This window comes from Chiloscyllium plagiosum, chromosome 3, assembly GCF_004010195.1.
Source record: "Chiloscyllium plagiosum isolate BGI_BamShark_2017 chromosome 3, ASM401019v2, whole genome shotgun sequence".
NCBI lineage: Eukaryota > Metazoa > Chordata > Chondrichthyes > Orectolobiformes > Hemiscylliidae > Chiloscyllium > Chiloscyllium plagiosum.
The window spans coordinates 3,184,798-3,208,303 of record NC_057712.1 but is presented as its reverse complement, the minus strand read 5'-3'; the positions used below and the strand labels follow the sequence as shown (position 1 = coordinate 3,208,303).

The following is a 23,506-nucleotide window of genomic DNA, read 5'->3' as shown; positions in this document are numbered from 1 at the left end:
CCGTATTCTGCTCTGAATGTTAACAATCACCTGGACTGAGAGAGATGCTTGGTGTATAGCTGTCTCCATACACTGAAACTGTTGGAATCTGTAGTTAAACATTCAACCATACATTTCAAGAGCTGAAAGCCAAGAGGAAAAAAAAGGCAACATTTGTAAATTTCATATTTAATCAATTCATAAAAGTACAAAATTCAGACTACTTCAAAGCTTATTAAATGCTTTCTGGAATTCTATATAAAAATTCCATATAAAAGGTACTTAAAACTGTGGGGTTCTACTTTAGCAGAGGGCAAATTACTGACATGGCTGGGAAATTGGTTAAGTGGCAGGCAAAGTACAAATGATGGATAGATACTTAAATTGGCAGGACGTGACCAGTGGTGTCCCAAAAGGATTTATTAGTCAACAATATTAAAAATTGCAGTAAGTTAGATAATAGCATAGAAAGTCTTATATTCAAATTTGCTAATGAAAAAATTTAGGCAACTGTAGATAGTGTGGATAACAGCATAAAAATAAAAAAGTGGAATTGATAGACTAAGTGAATGGGCAAATTGTGGCAAATGAGAGTTCAATGTAAGCAAGCAGAAGGTTTTCCACTTTGGACCAAACAAAAGGATACATCAAGCGCAGTTTCTAGATGGTAGGAGGCTTAATATACTGGATGTCCAAAGAGACTGGAGGGTTCAGGTGCACACATCTTTCAAATGTCACAAACAGGTGCAGAAAATAAATCAAGATGGCTATTGGAATGCCAACGATCATGTCTGAGAACTAGTGTACAATAGATAAATTCTGCAGCTATACAAAACCTTGATTAAATGCCATTTGGAGGACAGAGCAGATATGGGCACCACATCGTAAGGATGTATTAACCTTGGAGGGATACTGTATCGGTTGTTGATGTTTAACTTAGATTTTAAATCTAAGATTAAAAAAAAGGCATCAAGGGATATGGGCCAAAAGGATTAGAGAGTTGAGCTACAAATCAGCCATAATCTCTCCGAATGGTGGAATAGGCTCAAGGAAATGACTGGCCTACTATTGCTCCTAAACCAATCGGATCACAAAATTACATTTACAAACTGATCAGTAGTGGGTTAAGTTAAGTTTTCAGCTAGCACAAGTAGAAAACCCAGTAACAGTTGATACAAAATAAAATTAGTGGCATGCCGGCAATTTCTTCCTGCTCATTAACCGACATTTCAACCAAGAGCTGAAATCTTACAGTTGAAGCATAGACAACCATTCAACCTTGAATTTTGCCCAATTGCATTTCTAGAGCCTGAGCAGGCAACATGCACCAACTATTAGAACAAAGACTATGTATGTAAGGGGCAAAAGGTGAAAAGGAAAGAGGACTGGTGCCCAAAAGTCATTATTTCACAGTGGTTTAATAGCTAGTGAATTATATCAAAAACACTTTTTCTGACCTACAGTTCTTACTTTCAAAAAAAAACTATTTTAAATTAATTGCTACGTTTAGAGTTGTGAAACATTAAGAATTCAAATGTCCCCATTCTGAAAGCATTGATTGTTTGTTAAAGATATTCACGATAGATTGGAAGCTTGTTTCACACTGATATTAATATCAAACCAAGTTTTCCCTCAAGCACTGTATATTTTAAAAAACTATAGTCCAGGAAATGTTTAAAATTTCAAATACATTGTCCACTTGACCTTGTAAAGAAAAGCCAAAATCCTCAACAAATATGGTGCAAACCTGGACAAGGCTGGGCTCGTCTTAAATGCTAACTGTTAGGAATGCTTTATGGGAAAGACCACAGCAAAACTGGATAATTATTCTCAAAATGGTTTTGATGCTAAATTTTTACTGTAATAAAACATATTTTAGAGAGATAACATCATTCACCTCTTTCTTCATCTCTGGAGGACAGTTGGGAGTTGCTCTTGATAAGAAAGAGGGAAAGTAGGTGTGTAGTATAGAATCAGGTTTCGCACCAAAAGCCAACACTTTCAGCCGAGGATAAAGATGGCGTAACTGATCCTGTAAACTGAAAGCAAGTCAGAAAATTGACAGGCAAACTAAGGAACTAGGTTCACTCACTTCCCTAAAGTCACAAGAACTACAGAGAGATTACTGCAAGCCAATAACTTGTTCCACTGACAAAGCCAAAGCAGGTTATTTTGAATTATACAAGATCCAGTTTACAACAACATGCTTCACAATTTTCATCCATTATCTTAAAAGGATACTGATACACTTGTAAACTGTCACTAACATGATCATTTCAAGACTTGGGATTTTGCCTTTTGATAATTACTTTAAGTTCTTTGGAACCTTTAAAAGAAAATGGAGTTGTTTTTGTTTTAAATATAGAAGGCATAGAATATAAATATTTAGTTTAGATTCCAAAAATAGGATTAGCTGCAATACTGAAGCACAACTGTAAAACTTGCTTTTGCTAAAATGCTGTCTTCAAAAGTGGATAGATACAAGAATCTCAAGTAGTGTACTGTTATCCATTAACAGCTCAGTAACTGGCTGGTTGAAAATTCTGAGTATATAGTTATTATTATTAAAACAAAGTCATAGTTCTTATTCTGGTGCAAGCATTTATTCACACAATAGGACTAGAACCGGTTGAATCGCATGTAAACAGCATGGGGCAGTACAGTGGCTCAGTGGTTAGCACTGCTGCCTCACAGCACCAGGGCCCCAGGTTCGATTCCCACCTGGGAAAGATGTGCAGATCAGGTGAATTAGCCATGCTAAATTGCCCCATAGTGTCAATTTGTCAGAGGGAAATTGGTCAATGTGGGCTGAAGGGCCTGTTTCCACACTATAGGCAATCTAATCTAAAGGAACTTTTTGAAATCATTGAAGTGAGGCAGAAATCAAACTACAGCTTTCTATATAGAAAAAGGTTCACCTTATTTTGTTAACATTGGTACAAGTTACATAGTTGGAAATAAATTTAAAGTATCATCAATGGATCACAAAATATTGAAGGACAGATCTCAGAAACCTGCAGTTTGCATAAACAAGTACCAAATTAAGATTCTAACTTACTTGGGTGAAAGCGAGTTGTTGGGCATGTAAGCAAAGTCCAGCAATGGGAAAAAATCTTTTGGTCCAATTGTTCCAAATCCTTTGGACAGATTAGAATGCATCCTGAAAAGTTAAGGGAGGGAAGGGATATATTAAATTAAGTCTTTTGAGATTATATTTTGCATTATAAAATTGATGCTCCTTCCTATGATTAACATACTATTTACAAAAGGCTGGGAATGTGATTAAAGGGAGCAAAGCAAAAAAAGACATCACACCTATTAAATATCATCATACTGGAATGAAGAAACTATGCTCTCCTGCATAAAGTTTTTTTTTAAAAAAACAATTAGTATGGCATTCCTGGGTGTGAAAAGGAGATCAGTGTTGGTCTCATCTAATTCTTCCTAATCTTTCTAAGAAAGCCACCCGTTTGTTCTATATCTTTAGAAAGCTCAGAATTCTCTCTGAAGTAGTCAGCCAGTTCGGTTTCAACAACCCAGCAAATTCTGCACACAAGCTGTTGAATTTACTAACTTCAATTTCACAATTTGGCATAATAGATTTGAACCAAATCTTTAGATTGAAATTCCTATGTTAACCACTGGACTAACCATGTCAGGTACTTGCATTATTGAATACTTCAAAAGTTACAGTTAAAGTTAATTGCAATATTTTCTTTTGCCTGTGCAATATTAAATACTAGCAAACAATTTCAAAAGAAAACTACATGTTTTGAAGAGAAATCAGATTGGACTCCAAGTTAAACATCTTTCTCTTCACAGGTGCGATCAGGATTTCTCTAGCATTCCCTTTTTAAAAGTCTTTACTAAGTGGGTGATATTTAGCTGGTTCATACATTGTGAATTTTGATACAGGTTTGCACACTGAAAATATACTCACATTAGCAATCGGTCCAAATAACTAATTGCATAACCAGACAGAGATTTGACACCCAATACAGGAAGCATGATGTTAAGCCACACTAAAATTGGAGGAAAGAACAATGTTATGAACGCTTTTGAGAGTTTGAAGGATGTTAGAGAAAAAAAAAGTGAGGAAAAACACGAGGTTACACCAGGGGAGGGGGTGGGTAAAAAGAAAGGAAAAAAATTGAAAAGCTGAAACTAGATTACAAGAGTGAAGGAGGGAAGAAAAACAAAAGAGCAGAAAGAGAACTAGCTTTAAAAGTACTGGGGAAAAAAAGGGGATGGTTCGGGGGGGGCTGTCTTGTGACCTGTGTCAGAACACCAGCCAAACAGGAATCCAAAAATGTTCCACAGACTTCCTGCTCCTCCTGAAACAAATCACTAACGGCCAAACTAAATTGCCACACACAAAAAAAAAAGGTTCTTTTCCTCCACCGTTGAGTGTTTTGGCCTACTTTGCTACAAATTTACAAAGTTTTATACCTTCATTTTTAAAAGAACTACAGAAAATGCACACCCCACCCACTATCTCAAAGCTTTTCTAAACCAAAACATAAAACTTAAATCAAAAGTCTTTCAAATACAGAATAAAGAAAGCCTTTTACAAAAAGATGATTGTTAGAATCTAATTTCAATTAAAAATCATCTACTTTCAAGAACATTAAAATGTGCATTTATAGAAGCTTAGAAACTCAAATAATATTCTACAGAAATATAGGAAATTGGAAATGCTTATTCACCAAGTTCATTAATTCCTTACCTTTCAATCCTTCTGCTAAATCAGTCCCAGTTTGTCCCAAAGCCCACATGATGCTGAGGCATTTATTTGGTTTATTGTACTGGGACCTCAGCAATTCTAGATACTGAAATTTTAAAAAAAAAATTTAAAAAGGCACTTTTTCATTAAACCAAAAGAAAAAAACCAAACAGGACTGTAAGGAGCTTAAGCTTAACAGCAGAATTTAAAAGAAATTTATGTCTTGTAATTAAAAAAATTTAACTTAACTCTTTTACCTAGGAGTTCAAGCTGCATTACTATTTGTGACAAGTATGGTGAGAAAACAACTTCTGGTTTTACCAATGCCTAAAACCTGCACACTATTTCATTACTCCCAGGCCCACAAGATGTAGGTGGCCATTTGGCCCCCTTATGAGTGTTCCACCTTTTGAGGAGATTACCAGTTTGGATTATGGCGCAAAATCCTATTTGCTCAAACAACGAGAAACCTACTATATAGGTGTCCTCTTGTGGGTTAGGCACTTACGTTCAGACAAACTTTTGTACGAGCAAGTTATAACATACAATCAGTAGATTTACCCTATACACAAGAAGGTCAACCACCTTCCAGAACAGGAATCACATGCTTTGTAGTGTGTTCTTATGCTATTTGCAGCTCCAAAGTCATCCATATGTTAAAAACAAAATTTCAATTCAACACTCACTAATTGCCATCCTTCTGTTGGGAGGACACCCATTTATCAGAAATGTTCGTGCCTAGCCTCTAACTTTCAATGTCGACATTTTTCTTATTTCAAAAAAGTGAGCAACAGCTATAATGTTCTTTAAAAGCCTACTCACTAACTACTGCAATTGTGCTCTCTTAATTTAAAAACCGTCAACATTTCGGGGGAAAAAAATTGATAAGTGCTATTTACTGATAAAAATCTTGTCAATTTCAAGGCTCCACTAAGCTTGCTCCTACACTTGTACATTGTTGTCTCAAAACAAAGCTGCAACTGTGGAACTGGTGCTTACCTTTCCAAGATTCGTTGTTCCAATTTTAGGTTTGTCTAGCAACATAGCCTGAATGCAAATTCTGTAGCCATGTAGGGACTCGCCTGAAAAAGGAATAAGTGTTTATTGCATTCGAAACAAAAAAAAAAGTGTTTGATAAATATTGGATACATCAGCTCTGCTTTCCTTTAGCCACAGACATCAACTTTACTGATGAAAAATTTGGTAAACAATAAATTTTCCATAAATTAGTTGTTGTAGAGTATTTGTATGCAATAATTGAAAGTAGATCACTTTTAAAGAATATATACAAGTACCAACTTTAATTTGCAGTTTGCTGTTGCAAATCCAGTGAAATTTTAAAACTTCCAGAATATACATCAAGGACTGAATGCAAATTGTGAAATGCATGTCAGGATCTCAAAGTTCAAATGTCAAATACTGAAATTGCCTAGGAAGTGTAGGCTTTGATGGCCAATTTTACACAATCCAGAACTTCATGTCATCATGTCAGAGACTTGAACCAGATACACAGGACTTGCCTGGATACCTTGAAAATTACACAGACAACTCCCTGAAATCCATTTACTAAAAGGCCAGTTTCAATTAAAAAATAAACAGCAGCTCAACAGAAGGGGAGCATCCAGTCTTTTGTCATGCCTGATATCAACAGGTCAGCGCAGGCTTTTTCAGCCAGGATCAGACGTCCCGACTGAAAAAAAAATTACAGGAGTCACACGGTGGAAATCTTAGTGTACATCAACACACATGACAGCTAGTGGACCTACACCCCATTTCTATGACAACACCAGGACATACTAACACTGGATATTTTAATGTGCTGTATTGCAAGGATCCTGAAAATTGCCTGATTGAGATATTCTAACTTCAGCTGAATGAAGCGCAACAAGGTAACCTAATTGTCTACAGTTAAACCCAATCTTTGATCGTAAATTCTCTTGTGTGCAAGTGAGGGTTAAGAGATAACATTTGTAAAAAAGTTGCAACTTAACAGTTTTGAAAAAGGTTGTTAAACCTTCAGTCAACTTTGGATATTGAGTTTTCAGACATTTAGGACTGTAGATCTTGCTTGAATTCCAAAAATCAACAATGAAAGCAACTTTCAGACTGGAGACTTATGTCTTGTCTGACAGATTGGGGTTCTTTTCTCAGAACTTTCCATTACTTAAAGATAACGAGAGAGCAACCAAAACACCATCCAGCCATACTGCTTTCTGCACAAAACCCAGTCCAAATTGTAGTTTCTTTGACAAGTCGGTAGCGGCCTCCTTTTTGATTACCTCTTAACATCCAAGCAGCTGCCAGTCCTTGAATATAATGTCTCAGGTGCCTAAACATCTGCTGTTCTTTGAACAAGTCATCAACTTTTCAGGCCAGTTCCCAGAAGCAAAATCAGTTTATTTTCAAACTGGTATTTCACCACCCATGATATGGATGGCAAATAAAACTATTAGGCCAGTTAGCTTAACATGTGTTATTGGGAAAATGTTACAGCCATAATAAAATGCGGTAGTACTACTTAGAAATGTGTGTCATTCAGAGTCAGCATGGCTTCATGAAGGGAAGATCAATCTGACAAATTTACTTGAATTTTCTGGGGGTGTTAACAAGCAGGATCAATAAGAGGCAAAAAAACAGCAGATATATCATTTGGATTTTTAGAAGAAGTTTTTTCCAGGAGATAATGTGCAACTAGTGTAGTGCCACAGAGATCAGGGATGGAGCCACAATTTACATTACTTGGATAAGGAAAGTGAATGTACTCTCACCAAAAGGGAGAAGAGGAGATGACAAAATGTGGTGGGAAGGCAATTGATTAGGATGAAAAAAAATCTATAAAAAAAAGGGGACATGGACAGCTTAGTGAGTGGGCAATAAAAATAATTGATTTGGGAAAATGTGAGGTTATGCATTTCTGCAAGAATAGAGGAGTTGCAAATGGAGAAACACTGGAAAGCTTTACCATAGAGAAATTTGGAAGTCCTCATGCATTAATCACGAAAAGCTAGCAATTCAGTGAGCAGTAGGAAAGCCAAATGGAATGTTGGCTTTTATTTCAAGAGAATGGAACATGAAAAGAGGTGGTTTGGCTAAAACTTTGCAAGGCACTAGTCAGACTGCAAATGATATATGGCACACTTTGTTTTAACCAGCACCTTATAAACCAGCATTCAACAAACTGGCAAAGATTATACATAGGTAAAAACAATGACTGCAGATGCTGGAAACCAGATTCTGGATTAGTGGTGCTGGAAGACCACAGCAGTTCAGGCAGCATCCAAGGAGCAGTAAAATCGACGTTTCGGGCAAAAGCCCTTCATCAGAAATACAGGCAGAGAGCCGGAGATGTTCCCTAAAGTGGTCTGCTAGGGAGTGTCCAGTCTCCCCAATGTAGAGGAGACTGCATCGGGAGCGACAGATACAGTAAGTGATAATGGTGGATGTGCAGGTAAAACTTTGATGGATGCGGAAGGCTCCTTTAGGGCCTTGGATGGAGGTGAGGGATGAGGTGTGGGCGCAGGTTTTGCAATTTCTGCGGTGGCAGGGGAAGGTGCCAGGATGGGAGGGTGGGCGTGGACCTGACCAGGTAGTCACGGAGGGAACGGTCTTTGCGGAAGGCGGAAAGGGGTGGGGAGGGAAATATATCCCTGGTGGTGGGGTCCATTTGGAGGTGGTGGAAATGTTGGCAGATGATTTGGTTTATGCGAAGGTTGGTAGGATGGAACAAATGAACTGAACATTACACAGTGAACATTGCCACTTCCAAATTTCTGATGGAAGGAAAATCAATGAAGCATCTCGGAGGTGGTTGGGCAGAGATACTGTACACATCTAGTCTTCATGTTTTTACACTGAAGAGGTGGGTGTACTGTACCGTTTTTGAGTTAAAAGCTATCAGAACTACCTAATACAGCACCAAGTGTTCTGAATAAAGTAACAATGTAACACCTGGTCAAAAGCTAGATTAGCTGGCTGCCTGGGAGATGACAAAACAGATTCAAATTAGGCCAATCAGTTTAAATTATGCCCTATCCAATCAAGTTTGAATTTAGTATATTCACAATTTTAAAAGCCAATGACACAATCCAATGCCTTGGGGATATAAGACTGGGGAAAATTAACAGTTGGGAGGGGAACTGCCAAGCCAACGACATCTGCAGACTGCCCAGAGAATAGCTCTCTTAAAAAAAAAAGGTACTTTTATTGATCCGTTGCCTGTGAAGCATAAATCTAACAAGAAGATGACGCCGACACAGGAAGATCCAAATCGAAGATTCGACAGCTGGCTGGTTTTGAAAACTTGAATTTTTGGTAAATCTTAAATCAGCGATTTAAAATCGGACTAGTATTATAGATAGGAAGGTAAATGATAGGTTAGAGGAAGGAGTTGTAAATAGTTGTTAGTTAATTATTCTGTTGTTATAGAAATAAAGTGGTTAATTTTTACATTAAATATTTCTTGGCCTCTCGAATTTTCAGATTACTGCACATGATAAATCATGTTGCTGGTTTAAAGTTAAGCAGGAGTGTTCACCACGTATCATAACACCATATTTAAAAACTGTACCATTCAAATTTATACTGTCTTATAGCTTGGTAGGAAAAAAAAAGTGTTAATTAACTTGCTCATTTCAATAACCTCAACAAAGCTTACAATTTGTTAAGCACGATCCAGTTCTCATTCAATTTGCAAGCTTTTTAATGACCTACAAATCATTTATCAAGGTCACTAATGTCTTCAAGAGCAACAGTACCAACACCAATCCCTGGAAGATACCATGGCACATCCTTCCAGTCTGAAAACAGATACCCAACATTAATGTTTTATCACATAACAGTAAGTGAACAGATTGTCAAGTTATCAGCCTAAGGATTTGGCAATGCTGCCATCAAGCAGTACACTCATTGCCTGCTTATTGACACTTGGGTCAGGGGAGAGGCAGAGGCACAGTTCAATCTTGGTTCAAAAGATGGACATGAAAGTAATTGCCCTTTGATTCATTACAGCATCTCATTAGGTTTTGCATCAAGAGTTCCAGTAAAGTTGAAGTCACTGGGAATCACTTTTCCAGAGGTCAGATTATCTCAGCAGGAATTGCTCAGCTTAGTAGCATTACAATTCCAACTACCTTCAGTTGCTTCATCAAGAATGACCTTCCTTTCATTATACAAGTTAAGTTAATCCGCTCACTTAACCAAAAAGCATTCAGATAATTTTGAAGTTATTGGATAACAAATTAATCCAAAGAAGCAAGACCTGGAAACAGCAGCAAGTAAACTTTTGTACTATACAGGCACTAGGCAAACTTCTTCAAATAACACTGAATAATGCTACTTAAAATTAAAAAGGTAATCATAAATTAAAATTCCAGAGTAATGTCGACTAGTGCACTGGCTACAAAACTATTTACGAGGTTGGGCATTTCACAGTAGACATTCCTTCACCCAACTGACTGAAGCTTTGGACCATCTGTATAAGCCAGGAAAGTGATAGTGCACTTTCTACCCATATGCATGAGTAGCAACTACAACTATACTAGGAGAAGCTAGGCAGCAGGCAGGCAAACCAACAAACTAATCTGATTGATCAGCATCTCAAGCAGCTTAAGCATTAAAATTTCCTCCTTTTCTGATTTTTAGTTCCCATCTGTCTGCAGTACCTAAGGGATGAACAGGAGCAAATCACCAAAATTTATTCAGCAAACCAAACAGATTAGCTTCAACTATTCCCATATCCTCCTCCAAATCACATACCATCTCAAGGAAATGGTTATTTTGGCTTCATTATTGATGCATCAAGATCCCGGGACCCTGAGTCCACAGAAACATTTTCACGCTATTTACTATCGTGTTCCAGGTGGCATCTCCAACTTCAAGCAACTAGCAATTAGTAATAATTACTAGCCTTAAATCATCCCATTATAGATTGCGAAAAGAAAAAAACAATTTTTCAATTGTACTTAAGTACTTTGAAATGGATTGTCTGAGAGATAGCATATTTTAGTTCAAATGAGCAAGGAATTAAAAAAAAAACCCAACACTTCCACTTTGACAGCTGTTCAAGCCTATAGTCAAGGACCTCTCTTGTAGCTTCATATGAAATAACTTAGTGAAACATGTCTGAAGTGGAAAGATTTTATTTTTCAAAATTTTGGTCAAAATTGATATACATAAAAAGTCACCCAAATTGTAAGAGCAACTCAAATGTTGTCTACTATATTAAGACCACAGTTCACAAGAAACTACAGGGGAACCTCGATTATCAGAATACTAATTATTCAAAAATCGGATTATCTGAAGGAGATCGAGGTCCCGATGGAAACATTACATCAAAGACATGTTTCCAACAGTGATAGTGTCTTTTGTTACAGTGATTAAACAGTCACCGCCTCCAAATGACTGACCTCCCTCCCCATACTTTCCCTGGAGTTCTACAGAGGGGTGTACCCTAACCTCACCCCGCCCTGCTCTCCAACATTGTTCTGTATAGGGCAACCGTGGGACCTGTCAAAGAGTGGCAGTAAAAAGGTATGAGTGCACGCGCTATTTGGAGACTTACCCTACAAAGACAGCAGCAGTCTTGTTGTTGGTGTGCAGTCCGACTGCCCCGGAGAGGGGGGGGGCCAGAGTGAGTTGGCAGCGGAGAGGGCGGGGTTAGACTGGGTTGGGGGCCGGGGTTAGACTGGGTTTTGGGGGGTGGGGTGGGGGTGGAAGGCGAGGGCTTGCGCACTGTGCTGCTGCTAGTCTCCTGGACAGGCAGCAGACTTTAAAACTCCGAGCCCCAGAGGAAAGGCATTTAAAAATCGATTTTCCAAATAGTCGATTATCCGAACGAAATGGTGCCCGCCCATCTCGTTCAGATAATAAAGTTTCCACTGTGTTTGGTTTATCAAAGTTGGTGTTAAGTGAGGTCTTTTATTTAAAAAAATACTTTAATTCCAACTACACAGCAAATACCAAAAGATTTTTATTGACACAGTTATAAAGACAATGATATGTTAATAAAAAAGGTTCTTATTACCTGCAGCCTTATCTTGTTCACGTAACATAGTATAGATACAATGGTCGAAAAAGTGCTCCAAATGGTCTGACGTTTTTCCCAAAAGAGATTTGATAACATTCCGAAGTTCCTTGTTAGCAAGACTGTATGGATAGTCTATAAAACAAATATTTTTAAAATTAATTCCTGCAAAACATTCAAAATTGTTCTTCCAAAAACTGACATGTTCAACAATTACAGTGAAGCAAAACTAGCAGACATCATGCAACACCACCAGGTATTACACAAAAGTTTGCGTTTTAGGATCACAATGATGTTTAATCATTTTAGCCTTTGATCATTCTGTTGGTCATAAAATCAGGACAGGATCAATATCCTTCTGCGTATCAAATATGAAAAACACTAAGAAATATCAGTTCCCAGTACGTATGGGACTATATTCAACATCAATACAACATGCTCAAAAAGTCAGCAAATTGATAGGTTTGGGGCGGGGGGGCTAGTGGAAAAACCTATGGGCAAGTAGCTTATACTTGTATATTGTTAAAACTAGACACATACATCTATGCCAAGAAGAAATAAAATTTGTCAGTGTCAATATTGTGTTCCATTTATTTTTCTAGAACTAAATTTATAAGACAGAGTAGCAAATAAATACCACTTTCAAAAAGAAAAACCCACAAAAATCACCAGGAAAAATTCAACCATGGGGGCAACTAGAACAAGATGCATTTTGTGGGACAAGGTGAAGGAAATGAGGAGGAACTACTCCTTAAATCAAGGGTATTAATCACAGTTCGTTCCCATTTTGTTATTGATAGGCCCAGAGAGGGCTACCATTGGGGAAGCAGCATTCAGAAACTTCCCAACTTAGACCTCTGCATTCCTGTTCATCCAGAATTCCTGTTCTCTCTACCTAAAATAGGCACATCTGCCTTGGCTTTCAACACAATAAGAATCTTTCATAATAAACCCCACCTGCTGCAGTTGACTCAAATCACATGAAACTGCAAACTAAAAGCACAAATTCAAAAGTAACAAACTTCAAAAAGAAAGCAGTGCTCATATTGGAATGGGACAATCAAGTCTCAAACAAGTCAGTGAAGAAGACAGATGCTTACACAGTAAATAGGACTGGAAAACAGCAAATCAGTTATTTAACAAAATCACACGAGACGAAATCTCAAGCCTCAATGCCTGAAGTTCACAAACATTGCAAATAAGCAATCCAAGGGAGGGGAAAAAAAAAAACCACACAAATGGGGAATACAAAGACCAAGCTTCAAGAAATCATGCGCCATTATTCTGTTACTCCACATGTCTTTTTAAAAAATTGCTGGAGGAACTCAGCAAGTCTTCCAGCTTCTGTGTAGAGAAAGAGTTAAATAGGACTCTGATTCAGAACTTATTCTTGAATTTGTCCCTTTTGAACCTCATGTGAAAGAGTCAACTGTAGAAGGTGGAGCATTATGTGGAAAATGAATGAGTTTCATTTTTGCACGTTCTGAAGACAGATCAGACATAGGTAGGAGGAGTGCTGAGGATGTTAGACCCTTTTGAACCTCATGTGAAAGAGTCAACTGTAGAAGGTGGAGCATTATGTGGAAAATGAATGAGTTTCATTTTTGCACGTTCTGAAGACAGATCACTGGACCTGAAACATTAACAGATTTCTCTCCAGATGCTGATAGGCCTGAGTTTTCCAGTAACTTCTGTTTTTGACTCTGCATGTCTTGCTAGGCACCTTGCATGAATAAAAAAAAAACTAACAAGTCAGTCAAAAAAAAGTTACCAAGTAATGTAGAAATCCTCCATACAAAAATCAATATTATTTAAAACAAAATAAAATTGCTTTGTGATAGTTACTGCAACCATGGAACAGACTTGGCTTTTATGAACGATAAATCCCTTAGCTCTCATGCCCATTCCTATCTTATAAGCAAGCTACTGGCTGATAAAATCCCATTTCAAAACCAGAAGAGTGTCTTGCACTTCAAAATGAATCAGATTGGATACAGACTCATTTGCAACTTTTTACCAAAGCCAAAAGGACAAAATAGTTGGTTCTGATGTAACACTATAGTTATGTTCTTATGGAAAAATCACACAATAGCTGTGTCATTTAAACTAAAAGGGGCCAGAATCATGCTATAGCCAACAGGCAAGGAATGTTCACATTCTCTAAATAATGGTCTAAATTCTTCAATCTCATTAAAGCTAAGTCGCATCGACGAAACACGTGTTATAGCAGAACAGACCATCAGTCCAAGCAGGAGCTTGTTATTGATTAATAACTTGTCTTTAAACTCCTTAAACTAGAATTTTTAAAAGCCCTCACTTCCAAATAAAGAGATGAAGACCACAGTGCACTCATTATGTAACTTTTGACTGTAATATGCAAATTCTCAAATGAAGGCATTAACAAAATACTAAATACAAACAACAGTGATGTCAAAATCCAACTGACCAAATGAATATTGACTGAGAGTAGGGTCAGTGTCTGGTGCTTGTAGCTTATAATTCAAGTATCCAGCCAAATCCTTCACCCAGACAGATGGATTTCCAGGAAACAAATTCTGGCTTTTGTCCAGCTGCTCCTGAAGTTCTTTCAAGTCAAGCTGTGGAGAAAATTAAGACTACTTGGTAACAACTGCAGTTTATATAATCAAGTAACACTGGACAATTCTTACACATTAGGATTTTTTTCACTAGAGGCAGGTTTAAAAAAAAAAGGATAAACTCAGTCTTAGCAGAGTCTTAGCTCTTCAAAACCAAATTAAAATGTTGGGGGAAATCAAGGTCTCTAATTTCAAAGATTCCAAACTCACTTTTCAGCTTACCAGATAAAAAGCACAAACTATTAGTTCTTTAGCACAACATAAGCATAGCATGGTTCAGAGATTAGGGTGCAATGAGACTAAAATGACCAAAAACCAACATCTAAATATTGATTAAAAAGTTATTGGTTTGACCAAAAGTTACATTTAAGTTGGAAATAGTAAATTTCCATGAAAACAAGATTTCCTTGAACATCAATTGTGAAAAACTAACATTTCATGCAGCAAGCAAATAAAAACTATAAAATTGAACAGAGAGAAAAATGAGAGATATTTTGCACATACAGCTTTAACAGCAGTCTCCAAAGAAGGAAAACGCTTGTGCTTCAACCCTGCATCACCAGAGGATTTTTTGACCATCTTTCCTCCAGAGAAAGATCTCAGCTGTTGGTTCTCAGGAGATGATGTTGGAGGAACTTGCTCTTTGTTTTGTTTCTTCCCTATCTTTTCAAATCCAAGCTCAAAAAGAGTTTCAGATGGTTTCAAAGGAGCTAGGAGGGAAAACAAAAACATCCATCAGATGCAATGACAATGGATCTCCCCATCACCAATTAACTAAAACCAACTTTTCAGCAGTGACCATTGCTGAGAGTTTTGTTTTAGCCAATAAAGTTAGGATTATAGCACAGCACAAAACATCTTAATTTTGGTTGGAAATGTAACTAGTTCGTAAGGCTGTATATGAGATTATGCTCCTTTGAATGGTGTAGACTTCGCTTGCCTTGAGAAAACAACAAGCAGCACAACTCATTGGAGAACTCAAACACAGAAACCTCTACATGGCAAATTCATGTAGATGTGTTGATTGAACTACTCAATTTCAATAACAGAGTTCCATTGTAGAGCCCACCCACCCCCCAGTCCTGGAATGAGAGAGAGAGAGAAAAACAAAGATTTTTGTCTCTCCCTCAAAAAGTTCATTAAGATACTCTTGTTTAAGTGGGAAAGCTCAAATAAAAAAGGTGCTCTCTCTCAACTCTCATGAGAGAAGTTTTATTTTGGTGTGAAAAGGTAGATGACAAGCCAAAAGACAAGACAAAAAGGAAGCACTTATTAATCACAGTGATCGTTGATAGATGACCAGTCTCAGTGCAGGAGAACTAAGCATTTTCCCCTCTGAGCTCTACAGCGAATTGCTTATCAAGTAGTAACCTATATTTGCTGGATACTCCCGAGTATGCAATTGCTGAGTTTCTTCAGGATTAGAACATATTTAGAAAAAGTGATTACTAAAGACAACAGCTCCCAGAGCTTTAGATCTGCTCAATACAGTAGCCCAAACCTCAGCAAAATGAGATGCCCATTAACGTATAATCTTGAAAACACTCAGGAAAATAAGAGTTAAACTGAAATTGGTGGGGAGGTCACAATTTTGATCAAGGAGTCAACTACCACAGTGAGGACCGAAAGGTTCCTCCAAGTGAAGCCATATGGGTAGAAGTTTTTTTTTATTTTTAAAAGGGATGGGCACTCACTTTACTGCCTATGTAGAAAATCCTATGTAGGCAAATCCCAAGTGAAAACATAACAGGGTAATAATAGTAAGGGATTTCAACCTCTTCAATATTAATTGGGACAAGCAGTGTGAAATGTTTATCCACTCCCTTGTATCACCATCTGTTCTCCTCTCTTTGGACTTTAACATTTACTCCTTAAATGCAGCTCACCCCTTTCTCCCCACCCCCCCCAAATCTTCCATACAAAAACAGTATCTACCATCAGTGGTGAGAAAGCGTCACTGAACCAGAAACATTTACCAATTTCGTTCCACAGATCCTGCCAGATCTGCTGAGCCTTTCCTGCAATTTCTGTTTCTGACACTCAAAATTAAGGTGGTTGTTAGTCACCTCAGCTTCAGTTATTTCAATAATTTCCCTCTAAGAAAAAAAAAAGGATCAGAAGTAGGAATGTTTAACAGTCAGTTCTGAGAAACATTTTGATTCATATACAGAATCAATCGATGCAAGTGTACAACAAAGCCAGAATAAACATGCAGGCTTGGCAGGTTAGTAACAAGCAACATCTGCACCAAGCAAGGCAATGAACATCTAAGTGAGAAACCAACCTACATTAAATGAGAAACAATTCAACATTTTAAAACAAAACTTGCAGATCAACATCAAGTATTAACTCAATCCATCTGTAAATATGCAGTTGCAGTCACATGCAACATTTACAATATGGAATATAGCAATTTTCCAAGCCTTTTCAAAACTACCTTCCAAACACAAACTTCCATCATCTGGGAAGAGAAGGGTAGCAAGTGCCTAAATACATTACCAACAGCAAGTTCTCAACACACACTGCATCTTGAATTTGGACCTCCAATTATCATTCATTCACACAAAAAAAAACCCGATCAGAATAATGCTCCAAATTTTTGATTGGGACAAGAACTGCAGCAGCTCACTATCTCCTTTCCAAGTGTAATTAGTTGGCCAACACATAATGACCCTGTACTCTTTACATCCCAAAACAGCTGCAAAAGTCCTCAGCAATACACTGCAGCATATACATCTTTTCAACAGTTTATAGATGGAATGGAATCAAAATTGGATGATGTGATAGAAAACACAGCAATCATGAATGGACATTCTTTGGACTGAAGGAAAGTTTGTCAGTCAGTCAACTTCCCAGGTCAGTATTGGGACATTTGTTTTTCTTGATATGCAGGAATTATCAGGATCTTGGTGTGCAGTGAACGACTTCAAAAGTTTGCAGGTAACACTAAACTTGGAAGAATTGTAAATAAATATGGAACTCCAAAAAGGACATTGACAAGTTGGTGGAATGGCTGGACTGGTTGCATGAGATCAAATACAGACAAGTGAGGGGTCTTGCATTTTGGTTTTGGAAAGACAACATAAAGAGTACAATTCTAAAGGGGGTTAAAAGAGAGCAGAAAGAACCTGGCTGTCAGTGCACAAATCATTGAAAGTGGTAGGATAAGTGGAGAGTGCAGTTAAAAGCACCTGTCAGAAAGGTTATGAATTTCTTGAGTATGTCCAGCATTTCTTACAGCAATGTGTCCCAGATGCAAAGGGACAAGCAATTTTTAGATTTAGTGAGTAATGAGTCAGATTAAATTCAACCTAATTATGCTTGAACATCTATCAAAAAAAAATAAAGTGAGTTCAATGCATAATTTAAAGTGAAAAACATGAAATCAGCAACGAATTTTAAACAGACTTCAATGAGATGAGGAAGAAATGGTCCACAAATATCTAATGGGCCAGAACAACAAGAACCATGGAGAATGTTTAAAAGGAAAAGCTTCATTCACAGAACAGCAGTCATAGACAATTAAAGAGCAATAGAAAAGGTACAATATACAATTGAAAAGATAGCTGAATAGGAAAGATACAAAGACCACAAAAGGGGCACAAAATAGCTAGTGAAAAGAGCAACTAAAAAGGGGATTATAAAAAGAAACTTGTCAAGATACCAACATCTTGGTAAGAAAATTTTATATATAGTTACGTAAAGGGAAAGCAACAGATCAGGAGAAATGTTGCCCCACTAAAAAAAAAGATACTGTCAATGACTCTGGGGAAATGGCAGACATCCTGAATAAATTGCTTTGTCACAGTACATACAGTAGAAAGGACAGCTTGCCAGAAGTTCTAAAGAAATTAAAAATGGATTGAAACAGTGCCCGAATAAAGTTAATGCAAGTAAAACAGTAAAATAAATTAATTGAATTTAAAAAAAACGTGACAAATCCCTGGTACATGTGGGTTTCTACTTAAACGTGTTAAAAAAAAGGTAGTGTGGGAGCATCTGGTCGATGCCAAAAGAAAAATCCGAAATCCCTGGATCCAGGATTGGAAAGTTTCATATCACTCCACTTAAGGGGGAAAAAAAAGGAATGCCAGGGAGTTACAGACTAGTTAGGCTAACATCTATGGTGGGTAAACTGTTGGAGTCTAATTAAGGTGTTCAGTTGTCTTGTCCTCAATGTTTGAGTCAACCAGGGAGACATTCAGCACAGATTCACGATACACAGGTCACTGATTTTTTTCTGAGTTGACGAAGGTAGCGGACAGGGATGTCTCTATGCATATTGTTTCTATGAACTTCCAGAAGGTTTTTGATAAGGTTCCACACAACAGACTAAGATAGAAGCTCACAGAATTGAAGGAAACTATGACAGGGCTGGGAAAAGAGTTGAGTGACAGGTGACAAAAAGTAGAGTTAATGGGTAGGTACTCAAATTGGAAAAATGTGACCAATAGTGTCCCAAAAGGATCCGATCTATCTCAATCATTCATTTATTAACAACTTGGATAACGGCTTATAGGGTCTATGTCCAAATTTGCTGACAAGGTTAGAGACAAAAAATAACTGCAGTTGCTGGAACCAAAAGGTAGACAAGCAAAAGGCTGGAAGAACACAGCAAGCCAGGCAGCATCAGGAGGTGGAGAAGTCAACGTTTTGGGTGTAACCCTTCTTCAGGACAAGTTACACAGCATTGCAAACAATGTAGATGAGAGCATAAAATTACAAAGGTATATTGACAGACGAGGTGAATGGGCAAAGTACGAGCAAGTGAGAGATTATCCATTTTGAACCAAAGTAGCCTGATGCATCCTTTTTAGATGAAATTAAATAATGTGGATGTCTAAAAATTGGGGTCCAGGTGCATAGATAGTTAAAATGTCAAAAAATGCAGAAAGTAAAAATCAAGAAAGCAAATGGAATGCAGGCTTTTATATGTAGAAGCCAAGTACAAGGTAGTAGTTATATAAAACCTTGGTTAGACCCCACTTGGGAGTATTGAACACAGATCTGGGCACCTTACCTCAGAGATATATTGGTATTGAAAGAAGAACAATGTAGCCTTTACAAGAATGTTACTTGGACTTCAGGGATTCAATTAGAGGTAAGATTATGCAAATTAGGCTTTATTCTCTAGAACATCAGAATCAAAATCATAGAATTAACAGGAAAAGACCACATATATAAAATAAGCTATTTCCACTGGTTGGGGATTCTAGAACTCAGGGATGCAGTCTCAGAATTAGGACCAGACCATTCAGAAAAGACATTAGGAACCACTTGATCACACACGGTAGATGTTTGGAACACTTCCACAAATGGCAGTGGATGGTGGATCAATTGTGAACTTTAAGTCAGAGACGGGTAATTTTTTTTTGTTAAGCAAAACATTACAAGGGATATTGACCAAAGACAGGTATATAGAGTTAGGCCATAGTTCAGCTAATATCTCATGTAATGATGGAAAAGACTCCTGTCCCAAAATGTCTGATCCTGGAACCAGTGCAATGGGCTAATGGCCACCCTAACAATAGTCATTTCATGATTCTGTGACTGAATGAGCCAACATACATGGTTCCTGCACTCTATTGAGTGCTACAGTTTCAGCTGAAACAAATTGCTGGTTGGATCTGTCAACATGCACTTTGTGTTGTCTTTTCACTTCATCTGTGCAACTGAACCATTCCTTTTAAGAATGCAAGTGTCCTACAGACACAACTTCCCTACATTATATGGTGATATTATGCATCTGGTGATATTATGCATCACCATATTATGCATATGGTGATATATCTATCCAATTATTCACCAAAAAATATTTTTCAACTCTGCCAAGTAGAAAAGCTGGTTCACTGTTTCAGGTGCAGAACTAGAGAATTTCGGGAGTCTGTGCGCAAAATATTTAGGTTCTCTCTTTTTGGGTGTTAATGATCCAACTGTACTTCTGTTCAAAATTGATGGTTGAAACTTTCCTCAGCTGTTTAATGGCATTTTCCTCCTTTTTGGCAATGTTTCTCCACCCCTAAAAATCAAAACACTTTCCCCCTCAGGATGTAAATAATGGCAAGGCTGCTTTTATTGTCCATTTTTAACTAACGAGGCAATGGAACTCTGGAAGATAATAGGGGTCTTATGATTATGCTCCCATGACAACTTGCAGAACTCTTAAGAGTGCAAAAACACCAGTCCATTGTGGCAGCACCAGCTTGTTAAATAAACATCTCCCCCTCCCCTCCCCTCCATAGAAATGAATAGGAAGGAATTTCAAATCAATGCATTCCATGCCTTAACCACTCACTGAGTGGAAATGCTCTGATTACCCTTGCTTCTCTTCTCTTACAAAAAAAGAGCCGCAGAAAATGGGAGATGCACAATACTCGTTTAGCGTATCAGTATTTACTGTGGAAAAGGATATGGAAGATATAGAATGTAGGGAAATAGATGGTGACATCTTGAAAAATGTCCATATTACAAAGGAGAAAGTGCTGGATGTCTTGAAACGCATAAAGGTGGATAAATCCCCAGGACCTGATCAGGTGTACCCAAGAACTCTGTGGGAAGCTAGAGTTTAATTCAGATAAATGCGAGGTGCTACATTTTGGGAAAGCAAATTTTAGCAGGACTTATATACTTAATGGTAAGGCCCTAGGGAATGTTGCTGAACAAAGAGACCTTGGAGTGCAGATTCATAGCTCCTTGAAAGTAGAGTCCTAGGTAGATAGGATAGTGAAGAAGGAGTTTGGAATGCATTCCTTTATTGGTCAGAGTAGAGTACAGGAATTGGGAGGTCATGTTGCAGCTGTACAGGTCATTGGTTAGGCCACTGTTGGAATATTGCGTGCAATTCTGGTCTCCTTCCTATCGGAAAGATGTTGTGAAACTTGAAAGGAGTCAGAAAAGATTGGGTTGGAGGATTTGAGCTGTAGGGAGAGGCTGAACAGGCTGGGGCTATTTTCCCAGGAGCGTCAGAGGCTGAGGGGTGACCTTCTAGAGGTGTACAAAATTTTGAGGGGCATGGATAGGATAAATAGACAAAGTCTTTTCCCTGGGGTCGGGGAGTCCAGAATTGGAGGGCATTGGTTTAGGGGGAAAGAGGGGAAGAGATACAAAAAAGAGACCTAAGGGGCAACTTCTTCACTCAGGAGGGTGGTACATGTATGGAATGAGCTGCCAGAGGAAGTGGTGGAGGCTGCTACAATTGCAACATTTAAAAAGCATTTGAATGGATATATGAATAGATTAGATTAGATTACATTACAGTGTGGAAACAGGCCCTTCGGCCCAACAAGTCCACACCGAACCGCCGAAGCGCAACCCACCCATACCCCTACATTTACCCCTTACCTAACACTACGGGCAATTTAGTATGGCCAATTCACCTGACCTGCACATCTTTGGACTGTGGGAGGAAACCGGAGCACCCGGAGGAAACCCACGCAGACACGGGGAGAACGTGCAAACTCCACACAGTCACAGTCAGTCGCCTGAGGCGGGAATTGAACCCGGGGTTCTGGCGCTGTGAGGCAGCAGTGCTAACCACTGGGCCACCGTGCCGCCCAAATAGGAAGGGTTTGGAGGAATATGGGCCGTGTGCTGGCAGGTGGTACTAGACTGGGTTGGGATACCTGGCTGGCATGGACCAAAGGGTCTGTTTCCTTGCTGAACATCTCTAAGACCTTTTAAAAACAAAATTACGTCCTCTCGTTCTGGGGTCCTCTTCCAAGCAGAAACAGTTACTCCCTTTCAACTGTTGCAAAATTGGGCAGGCTGGACAACCTCTAACAAATCTCCTCTTGGCTTTCTTCTATCCAAGACAGACAATCCAAGCTACTTCTACCTATCCACTGAAATTTATTATTCCTCTAGGTAAGAAGTGTTAGGATTTTCAGCTACAAACAGATAGCCAGTTGATGAATGATGGTAAAGATTTGTTCACAAAAGTAATGCCAATGCAAAAAAATCATTACAAGTATATACATCCCAACTCAACCACACCACTCTGTTTCAATGTCATTTTGTGCTCCAGTAAAACCACAATTATGCATGAAATTAAAACAAACAAAAAGCAGATTTCATCACTGAGTTGGTTTCAAATCTGCTTCCACTACTTGTGCTGAATGAATTTATTTCAAAGTCAGTAAACAATTTATTGTAGCACTCCTCTCTTAGAGGGTTCCCACTTTAGTTCAGCTAACCAGCAATTACTGGTAGAAATAGATAGTGTCATCATCAAGTCAAGTTCAGTTACAAAGATGCCTGCAGCCAAGTAACTGAACAACATTCAGAATAAAAACCCATGTGATCAGCAGTCAGCTAGACAGACTACCACAGATGCCATTGAATCATAACCCAGCAACAAGCCATTTTCACAAGACAAAACTAGCAAGAAAAATACTGGAAAACCACACAATCCACAGAGCTATCCAGTCAAAACATTTTCTTCATCCATTCAACTAAAAATAGCAAGTATATAATAGCAATGAAACTAAACAAAAGCTATATTACATGACTTTTAAATTAACAGCACCAGAAATAATTCACGTTAACAAGTTTAAATTGCACAAATTCTATGCAAGCACATCCCACTGAAATAAAAAATTAAAAAAGTTTAAAATGGAGGTAATTCAGACATTAAGTGGGGAGCAAAGGTGGGTGCATATTCAACTAATTTCATTAGACCTTTAGTCCTAACACCCAACTCCCATTCCCTCCTTCCCAAGCCTGGGTCTACTGAAAAGCCTGCTTGGACAGAGTTAAAAATTGCTCACCTTCTGCTACTCTCTGCTCCTTTCTTTATTTCAAAAATATAATTTATTCATAAAAGTACAGTTGGACATGCCATACATATGTAAACATTCCATTTGTTTGCATACCGAAACAGAGTAATCATTCCTATTTACAGGTCTGTACAATTACATTTTTAGCTGAGGCGTCAGCAGTGCCCAAATGACTGCGCGGGCCCTCTGTTCTTCTTTAGGCAGGCAGACGTTACACGGTGGTCTTTCCCCACCACGCCTTGGCGGCAGCTGTCCCAAGCTTCAGCACGTCCCTCAACACGTAGTCCTGGACCTTGGAATGTGCCAGTCTGCAACACTCAGTCGGGGTCAACTCCTTCACCTGGAAGATCAACAGGTTTCGGACCGCCCAGAGAGCGTCCTTCACCGAGTTGATGATCTTCCAGGCACACGA

The 23,506-nt window shown here is 38.3% G+C and overlaps 1 protein-coding gene across 1 annotated transcript in view; it reads right to left on the bottom strand.

Annotated features, from left to right (window-relative positions):
* Window positions 1–23,506, bottom strand: part of tmem214 (transmembrane protein 214) — a 49,013-nt gene that overhangs the window by 16,072 nt on the left and 9,435 nt on the right. Inside the window, exons 2-10 of the mRNA XM_043676199.1 lie at window positions 14,825–15,030; window positions 14,170–14,320; window positions 11,724–11,858; window positions 5,702–5,784; window positions 4,706–4,808; window positions 3,920–4,001; window positions 3,038–3,139; window positions 1,877–2,018; window positions 31–122 (exon numbers count right to left, since the gene is read on the bottom strand). Coding sequence (XP_043532134.1) covers window positions 31–122; window positions 1,877–2,018; window positions 3,038–3,139; window positions 3,920–4,001; window positions 4,706–4,808; window positions 5,702–5,784; window positions 11,724–11,858; window positions 14,170–14,320; window positions 14,825–15,030 — 1,096 coding nt within the window. The remainder of the gene's footprint in view (window positions 1–30; window positions 123–1,876; window positions 2,019–3,037; window positions 3,140–3,919; window positions 4,002–4,705; window positions 4,809–5,701; window positions 5,785–11,723; window positions 11,859–14,169; window positions 14,321–14,824; window positions 15,031–23,506) is intronic.